At 39.1% G+C, this 11852-nt stretch overlaps 2 protein-coding genes across 2 annotated transcripts; both read right to left on the reverse strand.

The window, feature by feature from the left end:
* Window positions 1-520: 520 nt before the first annotated feature.
* On the reverse strand, window positions 521-3374 carry chchd4a (coiled-coil-helix-coiled-coil-helix domain containing 4a). Its single transcript, XM_042406312.1, has 3 exons — window positions 3198-3374; window positions 2730-2828; window positions 521-1814 (listed from the first exon to the last, which is right to left on the reverse strand). Exons 1-3 carry the CDS (start codon window positions 3217-3219, stop codon window positions 1450-1452), a joined length of 486 nt encoding a protein of 161 aa, XP_042262246.1. The 5' UTR covers window positions 3220-3374; the 3' UTR covers window positions 521-1449.
* A 1818-nt stretch (window positions 3375-5192) lies between these two features.
* LOC121894019 (protein transport protein Sec61 subunit alpha-like 1) lies at window positions 5193-10307 on the reverse strand. Its single transcript, XM_042406311.1, has 12 exons — window positions 10138-10307; window positions 9198-9265; window positions 9039-9104; window positions 8831-8909; window positions 8461-8592; window positions 8163-8272; window positions 7540-7693; window positions 7280-7440; window positions 6874-7071; window positions 6527-6718; window positions 6356-6432; window positions 5193-6246 (listed from the first exon to the last, which is right to left on the reverse strand). The coding sequence occupies exons 1-12, from the start codon at window positions 10142-10144 to the stop codon at window positions 6060-6062; spliced, it is 1431 nt and encodes a 476-aa protein (XP_042262245.1). The 5' UTR covers window positions 10145-10307; the 3' UTR covers window positions 5193-6059.
* Between the last annotated feature and the right edge of the window lie 1545 nt (window positions 10308-11852).

Consider the following 11852-nt stretch of genomic DNA (forward strand, 5'->3'; position numbering starts at 1 on the left):
ATTGAAATTCCAATCCAAGTGCTTTTGTATTAGCAAAGAGCAAAATACAGAAGATGAAGTTGGTCATATATCATTAATATGTTCAGTACAAAGTCTGGACACACTTTCTCATAAGTGAATGGGAAAGTGTCCAAACTTTTGACTGGTACTGTATACCAGCAAAACCTTTAGCTCTTAATTATTTATAACTTTTCTTATAAATAATGATTAGTACATTTTATAAAGCTAAACCTTTATCATTTGGATACAGTAAAGTGCTATGAAACCCTAACCATAATAATATACAAGCAATATGCGATAAGTGAAGGCTGTGAATATGATAGTGTTGTTCTGTCTTGATACACACAGTCAAGTATCCATAACATGACATACACAGTATGTCTGCCTTGTTTCCTCAATTAGTAAATCTGGAAGTACAAGCTTACATAAAACTTTTCAGATTCACCATGTGCAAACAGAAAATCACTGACATAAGAGGGTGTTGTGCTTTGCCTTTAGAAGGACAAAAAGAAAATGGAAGTTTAAATTGTTCCACAATCATTTTAATCTGAACATGTTTGAGAATTATCATCAAGTCCTTTAAGGCCTGTATGACATTAAATGGTGACCGTAGCATCCAACTGGACACTCTAAACAGTGCTGAGACAAAGACAAGGACATTTATGCAGAGATAGTTAAACTGGACAAACCACTTTGGTCGAGGCCAGATACAGTGTCAAAAAAAATGAATTGCGTTGTTCATACGGCAGCAGATATAGACGGAAACCCTGTGAACACACGCTATTACAAGAATCTGTGTGAATATCAAATGTAATGTCCAATGCACATAAACTGTAACAGTGCTAAATTAGCCTCGTTTCCTCACCAGTTACCTGTCTTTTGGTCCCTCAAGAGAAGGAAACCAAAGGGAACTGTTCAAGAATGAAAACTGTCTTGAGTCAAGGCAAATTCCTATGAAAAGCAGAATAACATTGCTCAAATCAAAAAAATCTAATGATTGCTGTTTTAATTATCAATAATAACCGATAATTAAGTGATAAGAGTATATCCTGACCAGTCACATTAAAAACAACAACACACATCATAGGTCAATTCACAACTCTTCTGATTGGAAACGTGACAGCACACAGCAAATTAATTTTCTATTGCATATAAAGTCTTTCAACTAACGTCCCTGCAGCAAATAACTTGGCCTGCCGTCATTAAATCATATATTTCTTTGCAAATAAAGCAGCGTATACTTTAGTACATATGCTACGTTTCTCTGCATTCACAAAGTCTTTCTCTGATGGCCTGTAAATACTCCCCGTGAGTGTCACAGCTGTGTCAGTCAAAGCCTTCTCTGTTGGCTTAAACCCGAGAAGAGACAATGGGCCAGTGGAGAGTCATTTATGCTGGGCAGTGCTTGCAAACAGAGAACAAGAGCCTGTGGACGAAGACTGATTGACTTTAGCTGGCAGACTGGTTGTCTGTAGGTGAGGTGTTATCAGATGAGACGGTTGAAGCGGCTGGATTAGAGTCAGTTTCTGGGGATAAGGCAGAGCCCTCAGTTGGGGTGGCAGAGTCTGCGCCAGCGTTGGACTCTGCCTGGGTGGAGCTTTCTTTATCTTCCTCCTGAGGATAGAGCTCAGGGTACCTCTGCATACACTCTTGCATGTTACGGAAGTTGTCGATGCACTCGGAGCCCTTCACCTCTTCTTTACTATAGTGGAAGCAGGAAAAGGCCTCCTTGAACTGAGAGCCACATGGGCCGCTGGCCATGCCGCCCAGGCACGGGCAGTTCCAGTTGATGTCTCCATTAGGCAGGATCAGACCTAAAGAAACAGGAGGCCAGACAACTTATTACCTTCATAAGTTAAGGGGGCAGTTTTCAATTTTACACATGAAGATCAGTTAAGACATCATGAGGAGTACTGTGAGAACAGTTGTTGCCTGATGAAATAGGATACTGTGTTTACAAGTTACTGCAGATTCTTTTCTCAGTTGTTTTGTATATAAAATGTCAGAAAACAACAAAAACTGCCCGTTCCAATATCTTAGAACTCGAAGTGATGCCTTCAAATGTTTTGTCTGATCAGCAGGCCAAAACCCCAAAAATATTCAGTTTACTGTCATGTATGGCACCAAAAAGCATCAAAACCTCACATTTAAGAATCTGCAAAAAGCAAAGGCAATTTTCCTTAAAAATTAGTAAAATGATTATTCGATAATCAGAATAGTTGCCAATTACTTAATCAAGTCCCCAAACTTCACAGAAACGCAATACTAAACTGCTGACAGCCTTAAAGGATGTCTGTCAGTCAGGTCCAGCAGTTCTCCATGGGCTAGATCAGTGGTTCCCAACCTTTGTGGCTTGTAACCCCTTAAAATAAAGCAAAGTTTACCCGGGACCCCATGTCACATGTTGCATTGTCAACAGTTAAGTTACCCATCATTGTTTTGATTCATCAGTTAATCGTTTTTTCTACAAAATGTCAGAAAATAGTGAAAAATATCTGTTAAAGGTCCCCACAGTCCAAGGTTACATCTTCAGATGTCTATCCCAAACCCAAAGATATTCACTTTATCATCATGTTATTATCATTCAATTTATGTCTAAAATATGTTTTTTCTGTATCCTATCCTGTCCTATTATCTCGCGACCCCTTTGTTTAATCCAGCGACCACTTGTGGGGGTCCCGAACCCCAAGTTGGGAACCACTAGGCTCGGTGACTAGTTTACTAATAACCTTGCTCCTCATAAGGATCGTTGGGATCATCTGCAATCAGCTCCGCGTTGCTGGGTGTCTCATGGTCTTCTTTGGTCACGAAGATAATGCGATCTTTACCTTTAATCAGAAAAAAACACAGAAAAACAGGATCACTGTCAAACTTGAGGTAGGATGATTCTTCCATTTCTACAACAAACACGTTATTACTGTGCTGTTTGGTTCACAGTGACCCCTGAGGAAGCACTTTGCCACCTGACAGCTCTCCCGATTAGTGACTTGCATGTCAAATGACTGCAGTAATCAGTATATTAAACTACTACTGTGGCTGAAACTAATATAAACCTACAGTCTTACTATTGCTGGAGGATTAGCTCACCTGTTAGCTCCCCGGCTGTAAGTTAACGCTGTTTCTACGAAGTTAGCCTAGCATGTGGCTCGCTCGATGACATTGTCAATTAAAATGAATGAAAATAAGATAAAAATTACCCTCTTGCCTGCAGTACGACATGTCTGCCGGTGTTTGCGTCAGTCGAGCCTCGTCCTCTGTGGTGAAAGATGACCAGTCTGAGAGAAATTACTCAACAACTGCATAGATTTCATTTGATAAAGCGACCCGGCGTCCGATAGCCCCGTCTGACCTGTCCACATGTGGGCGCACAGTGATGACGTCAACTCTTCGTTTAAAATAATTAAAAATTTATAGTTAATGTTTCACGTTTTGCTGATGTAGATGCTATATGTGCTTCTTGTAAAAAAAACCAAAAAAAAAAAACCCAACAACAACCACTCACTCATCTTTTTTCAAATTGTAACTTTGTTGCCAAATGTTTGTCAGTTTTAGTCTCTTCTATCATAAACATCATTTTAAACTTTGTTAAAGATGTTATAATATAATTTGAATGTAAAGATACTAAAACTGATTTTTATTGTTAGTGTGATGATTATAATCGATAAGTTTTTTTTTTTATTCACACATGTCGTTTTACAAAGAACTTACGGTTATTTTCTCTGGTCCTTCGTGATTTCATATTTTTTGAACTCTCTAAAATGCCTTCGAAACAAATTTTATGTGCAATCTATTATTATGATTAGAATTTTGAATACATATAGAATTGCCTTTGTTTATTTAGTTTTTTAATATATAATTTTATTGTACTATTATTATTATTTAATAAGTTATTGTCCTTTTCTGTCTATTTTGTACTGTTACAAGACTTGATTACAGTTTCATTAACATGAACATTTGGACTATGTTATGACAAATAAAGTTTAAATTAAAAGATATATTATTTATAATTAAAGACTTTTTTAAAGAATAAATTATACGTTTTATACAATAAATTAAAACTTAAACTATATAACTAAATTATATTTATTATAACCATGTATAACAGCCTTGAAGTAATTTGATATTAAGGGACTGAATTTAATCCATTAATAAATCTTGTTAATCTCACAGTGAAAAACATAAAAAGCTGAGAGAATGAAAAATGATTTGGGGGCGAATTAAAAATGTAAATTGAGATCTTTGAAGGTATTGTTGCTTGCCACCCAATTAAATACCCAGTAATGCACTACCTCATATCGTCTGATGATTGTTTGTCTTTCAGATCACATATTCAGTCATAGGTAACTGGACTGTTCAGTCTTGAAGGCATTGTGGAAAGGTTGCTGGTGATAATGGTTTACTAGCTAACTGATAGTTGCTGTGAATTGATCAATATAGCTTTAGATAATCAGTTACCCTTTATGCACTTATGGTTAGTGTTAGTTAATAACTGAGGCAGATGTGACACATTTGAAGTATGTTACACAATATCACACTTACAAGAGAGTTCACTTCATAATGTCTTCCATTGTTAAAATGACTGACTTTTAGAAATATTAAACTGAACTTATGAGCAAAGTCTCCCCTTATACTACTTATAGTATATATAGTACATAGTATACTCTTTTACAGTTGTGTGCAGCATGTTCAGCTTTAACTCATACTGTATGATTAAACCTCATACAGTGCCCTCTAGTGGCAGGTAGCTGATTCATACACAGCACAGCAACCAGGAAAAAGCACAGCAGAGCAGAGCTTAAACCACAAATCTGTTAACACATCCACAGTTGGTTTCATGGTTTAAACTTCTCCTAAATGTGACAGTTAATGACAAAGCATCCACTCTGTTGCACCAGTCCACTGTTAGTCTACGGACTGAGATCACCTTTGCTTTAGATGGTTTTGAGAAACCGGGCCTTGACAGGTTGATAATATCAAAGCTTGTTGCTGTGAATGTTTTGCAGTCTTTCTGCTCTTTAGAGTCAAAAACCTTTATCAAGCTTAGAGTATAAATAACCTGCATTAGAACCATTTTGTTGATATGAGACTACGATACATCCATTATCACAGTTGATGGTAAGAATAGAATATCTTCACAGGACATGCCAGGACAAAGCATTGCAAGACAACATAAATGACACAATTTCCAAGTGTGTTGGAAAAAAAAAATCCTGTTTTTTAATAACATAATTATGTCTGTTACATAAAGTAAAAACCTAAATGAAACCCCTTTTCGTCCCTATCAAACCCACCCTCATGCCGACCACCTCGGCAGTTTTGTGCAGCAATTCAGTCTGGGAATAAAAGAGCATGACGACACAGACAAACACTTTAGGACCCAGAGACATAGGACAAACTCTGCCCTACATAAGACCAAAGTGAATATAAACACAGTCCATCATTTAAAATATCAAAATAAAGATAAATGAAAACCCACCAACAGCTTGTCGGAGATTACCAGAGGTCTTACCAGGAGTACAAGCATATTTTATTTATACTTTCCACATCCTACTGTAGGCCACTAGAAATCTCTCGCATGATCTCTACCTGTGATGAACATGACATGGCTTTCTTTCAACTCCCCCAAAATGTCCAGGCACAGTGCTTTCAGTTCGAAATAACACGTTGCTGTCTTAGTGTTTCTTGAACATGCTGCAGTGAGAAACACCTGAGGTAAGTCAAAGACAGCACCTCTCACACCTAAGTGCATTTAGGCATTCTTCAGCTGATAAGACAGTCAGTGGGGACTTAGGCAGCCTGCAGAGAGATGGGTAATAGCTATAGGAATAAAAGGACTGAAGAGACACAATACTATGCTCAACCCTGGAAGTAACCAAAACAGTTTTCTCTGCATTGACATGCAAAAGAGATATGGTGGAAAACAAAGGTGGCAGAGCAAAATTACCTATCCCAGCTGCAAAATGTACTGATTGTGCGGATTGCAAAAAAATGCAAAACATAACAAGATTTATGAAAGGTGGATGCTCTGTGTCTGACGTGTGTCGCAAGGTTGGCATTTTCTAGAAGAGCAGTGCTCCCATGCTGCCCACTTCGCTCTGCTCCTTCACGAAGATCTCAAAGTACTGGTAGATGATGGTCACAGCCAAGAGGATTCCCGTACCCGAACCAATGGCTCCCAGGAAGTCAGCCATGACAGACAGCCCTCCTATACAGAGGCCACCAAAGGCAGCAGCTGTGGGGATGTACCTGCAAATAGTATAGAAATAATCAATAAATATTCTGTAAAACGTTTTTTTATGCTACAAGTAGCCAACATCAAAAAACTTGGGAGTTGATCTCCAAGGTTGCTTTGTACCTGTTGAGCTCATGCACCATAGAGGTCTCTCTGTGTCCCCTCATTACCATCTGCTGTTCCTTCAGCTGCTTCGCCACCTGAGACAGACAGGGCAATATATGAAAGTAGACAATTTACTATGGGACTCTGACAACAGTGAAGTTGTTCACACATGCGCAAACAAAGACGTACATCTTTGGCAGAGGATCCTGAGACTTCAATCCAGGTCTTGGAGAAGAAGGCACATGAGCCGAGCATGAAGACGATGTAGATAACGGCGTGAACTGGGTCATCCAGGACAGAACCAAATGACTCTGGAGGAGAAAGGTAGTAGCAGAGACCGCCCACTGGGTATGCCCGAGCTGGTCCACCGCTTGAGGTGTCCTGAACAAAAAGATTTTGTTAGTGAGATAAAGTTTGTTTTACTTGAGTGCAAGTGAGACAGAACCTGATTGGACCCCCTCTTTTATTTACAGTCTCCTACTCTTGTTTCAATGAGACTTGATGTGTTTGAGACAAAGCACCCATTATATACTTACAGACCAGGTTCCCAGGAGGTTGACCAGGAAGTTGCCGCTGAAACGTGTTGAGAGCATCTGGGAAATGACGTAGAGATTGGAGACCAGGGCAGACTGAAGGATGATGGGGATGTTGGAGGTGTAGAACAGTTTGATGGGGTAGGTGTTGTATTGACCACGGTAGCGTGCTGACTTGATGGGCAGATCCACCCTGAAGCCCTGGTAAAGTAACAAAGTTCATGAGTGTTTAATAGCAGACCATCTACTGTATTTTTTAAGACAGCAAAATATTACTGAGAACATCTACGTTGTCTTTCTACAACGTAGAGCTGGTGTGCATTCTAAATACTTTGATCAAATTACTTCACTGCAATAAAAACAGCAGTGGAGTCACTGTGACTGCATTCAGTTGGTGTTGCCAGCTCACCTGGAAGTATATGACGACTGCAAACACAAAGACGGTGGCAATGAGGTTCATGAGGTTGGGAAGGTTCTGTCTGTAGAAGGCTTCTCGCAGGGCGCGCACCTTGTCTGTGCGGGTGGCCAGCAGATGAAAGAGAGCAATGATAGCTCCCTCAAACTCAGTACCTGAAGAAACCACAAGAATCACAGGGTCACTTGTTGCAAAAAAAAAACATATGGAGCGTTAACATCGCTTCAAAATGTATTCAATGGCAGTGCCCTCACCTCTGCCAGTGTTGACGGTGGTGGGGCTGAAGGCCTTCCAGACGATAGTCTCACAGATGTTGGTTGCAATGAAGAGAGAGATACCAGAACCCAGACCATAGCCCTTCTGGAGCAGCTCGTCCAGCAGCAAGACAATCAGACCTGCAACAAAAAGCTGGAGAAAACAGACAGGAGGTTTAAATGAGCCGATTCAGGTGGACAACTAGCTTTCCACATATGTACACCAAACATTATGACATGCTTAGCCAATTTAAAATGCTTCTAACATTTGATTTACATTTATTATGGTGTCACAATCTACAGTGACCTTCTGACGTCTTTTCACCTGATCTCAATTTGTCTGCTTGTAACAAAAAATGTGACAAAGACAAAAAATTAAAACATTGCACAAGGCAGCAACCATGATATATATTGAACTAATTCTATACATGCAACACCTTTAAAACCAGATCGAGGACATACTACTGGAAAGACTGTAAATTGACTGACAGAATTGTGTTTTACTGAAATGTTTCTTTACCAGTCATGGCAGAAGAGCCAAAGCACTAATTTAAGAAAAAATTTCCTGATGCAAATATTTCAAAAGCTTAGGCTAAAGAGCAGCTGTTGAAGTTTTTATTAACCTGGATGATGATGAGCAAGCATATCCCAGCACCCATCTCTGAGGGGTCTCCATACATGCCAGTCATAACATATACAATGGCCTGTCCAATGGTGATGATCATTCCAAACACTGCAAAAAGACAGAAAAAAAAGATTTGCAATTGGCAATCTTTTAAGGAAAGCTGCTGCGCAGGGGATGTATCTGCCAAATGAACAGTGTTGTGACTGTGCAATCTTCAAAGTAGAAGAAATCTTCAAGGCTTTGAAAGCTACGCGTCAGTTTTAAAAATAGCAAATGTAGTGAATAATAAGACCTACACTTCTGAGCTCCATTGAAGAGAGCTCTGTCTTTGGGAGTGTCTCCCACCTCAATGATCTTGGCACCAGCTAGCAACTGCATGATCAGGCCTGAGGTGACAATGGGTGAGATACCCAGCTCCATCAGAGTACCTGGAGAACAAAGTGGACAGCATTCATGTCACAGTCAGTTACTACAACAACAACAGCAAAAACAATGCAGGGTCTACGACTGTTGACCTTTGACTTATCACATGTGATAATGTGATTATGTCACACCTGATAACAACCCTGGAATGAGATTATTTCTATTTGCTAGTGCTGCACAAGGCATGAAATAACTCTGTGATTAAGGGTGTGATAGCTCATTTAACATGTTCAACTCAAGCACCTCTGTTGGAAGCCAGGATTACTCTCATCCAGTAGAAGGGATCTGCTGAATCTGATGACATGATACCAAAGAGTGGGATCTGTATGAAGAAAAAATTTTTTTACAACAGTGTTACAACATAAATGCTGAAGATATTACAACAAAGATCAGATGACATATGATTATTTCATAGATTTGCCATAATGGGTTCTCATCAACAGGTACTAACCTGGCAGCAGACCAGAAAGATGAACAGTGTGATGGCAGTCCATAGTACTTTTTCCCTAAACTGAATCTGTGAGGATTAGAAAAAAGAGAAAATGTTATTTATATCTATCCAGATGTACATGCACAGTGGATCCACAATGCAGATCTGTGTGTAACATACCTTTCTCTCTGGTTTCTGAATTTCTGGCAGGACCGCACAGAACGGCTTGATGACCTCCAAAAATTTAACTGCAGAAAAGAGATGAGCAGGTTAAAAACACCAAAGTAAAATCGCTTTTACTCTCCATAGTACTCCCTGCAGTATGCAAAACTATCTGAGAAATCTTGAGTTTTCGGTTATCTTAGATGCTACGTCATCACTAACCATCAGCTAAACAGCTGCCAGCAAAGCTAAACATGGCAGTCTGGTCAACTGTGCTGTAAAAAGAAGAGCATTTTCCCAGATATTACTGTATACATGAATATATATACTTGAACCGGACTGACAACAGCTCACACCCTATGTATTACTGTTAAATCATTTGCGGTTGCGGGATGTTTTGTCTCTGTGTTGATCAGCTCTGTCAATCACTGAAATTGACTTTGACAGCAAGTGATTCAACATATGCCACTGAATTCTCTTCAGGTACCCGACTAGTCAATTTGACATTGCAAAATCTATCAAAGCATTAACTTAAAAAGCGAGAACAAACCAAATAAAAGCTGTCTTCACGTTTAAGATGAGCAGTTCTTGCAGCTATCTAACGTTAGCGTGTTGCTAACTAGCATTCAATCAGAAAACGAGTGAACGATCATTTCAAAACAGGAAGCTTTCACGCCTCGTTAAAAACAAAAACACATGCATGAGACGTTGGAAATCCCCTTTGACGTAAAAAACAAATTCAGTAATATTCGTTAATCCCAACGAGACTAAATTTGACTAAAAACTTCAAATTAGCTCCCGTTATAGGCTAGCTCAACTTGCCACCTAACCGACCCAAGGTTAGCTGATTAGCTTGCTAACGAGAAGCGCTTCATGTCCAGTTTTGCTCCGTAGATTAAAAGCACAGCTAGTGATTTAGTCCCTCGACACGTGTATACAAATGAAGACTCTCACGTACTCCCCATGGTGTCCTTAGGCTGACTGCTGCCGTGTTACTGGTACCAGTTTGACTGCTCAGTGGAGTCAGTGTGGCTCCATACAGCCGCTCCGTGAGGAAAGAGAGAGCAGCAAAGACACGTCACCAGACAGGCTGCTAACACACGTCACTTCTCTCTCTCACTCACACACACACACACACACACACACACACACACACACACACACACACACACACACACACACCTTACTGAAGGTGACACAAAGAACTTGTCAACTCAGAAAATGCCTAATTTCAGAGGTTAACATTTGTAATTGAACGTCTGTAACACAGAGCTCTCCCATCCTGCAGAGGGCGCCCTACTCCAGAGCAGTACACACTCCTGCATGTTTGACCCCTCACCCTGAGACGAATATCTACGAGCTATGGATCCTGGATGCACTGATGGATCAATACTCTCTTGAGACATCCATGGATCAATACTATGTATCCATGATCAGTATCTAAAGCAGGGTCAAATGCTGGATGAAGGTGACTGAGAAGTGTTCTTTTGAAGTCTGAAAATCCTGCAAGAGATAGATGATTCAAACTCTGCCTTAAAATTTTCTGCCTTTTACTTGACTGAATTAGATGTCGTTAATGATAATTAACACATACATTTTTGAGTGTCATGTATGTATTAAAAACAATTATCTAGGGCATTAGAATAAAACTGCAAGACTGACATCAACAACACTAAAAAAAAGTCGATAGTATTCCTCAGACCTCTGCAGACATTAAATTCACATTTGTAGAACTTTGAAAAGATCTGTTACAAAATAAATAAGCTTGTGAAAGACCAACAAAACTAATAAACTGGTAAACAATGCAACTGAGTCTAAGCTGAACTTTTTTTTTAATGAAGTAGATTTTATATTCAAACTTGTGCATCACTAACAGAGCTATAGGAACACAGTGCTTTGTTAAAATACACATTATAACACTCATAACAAAGCGCACAAATATTCAAACATGACAAGTTTTAAAAACTGTGAGGCGTATGTGTTTTGCAGTTAATGAATGAAACCAAAGCCTCTTGTAAACAAGTTTGAAATGAACAGAATTCCCTGCTTGTGTAACAATAATTTAACACTGTGATGATTTGAAATGGGTTGATAAAAGTACTAATGGTAGAAGACGTTCAAATAAAAGCTTTGGCTAAACAAATACACGGTTCAGTCATCTTGTATCATTTTGACAAACAGCAGCACTAAAACTCAGGCTTCCTGAATAAGCTCTTCAGATCTTAAGTGAACTTTTCTGACATTAAAAAATCAAACAGATTTTAACACTCTCTGTTAAAAATTCACACAACTCCAGCTCTCATGATGATCTCAGCAGCTGCTGTTTTTTTTAAAAATACTCCCTCAGTCAAAAGCACACATCTAATTTCTCAGTCAGATAAATTGTACATTAACTCAGGTATTGTAAATCACACCTGTTAATCTCAGTCTGAGAGAGTTAGAGACACTTACAACTAACAAATATCACATATATTTGGTTTCCTCAGTAACGATTATCTGTCTGTCTATATGTAACTGTGGGGGCAGCAGGAGCATAAACACATATCAGTCTTTATTGGCTGATATTGTAGAATACTGCAGCTAAAAAAACAAACTGATGGATGACTGATTCACTCATTGTTTTTGGATTGTTTGTAAATAACGGTGAATGTGCTGCTACCATGTCACTGGTTA

The sequence above is a fragment of the Thunnus maccoyii genome, chromosome 3 (genome assembly GCF_910596095.1).
Source record: "Thunnus maccoyii chromosome 3, fThuMac1.1, whole genome shotgun sequence".
NCBI lineage: Eukaryota > Metazoa > Chordata > Actinopteri > Scombriformes > Scombridae > Thunnus > Thunnus maccoyii.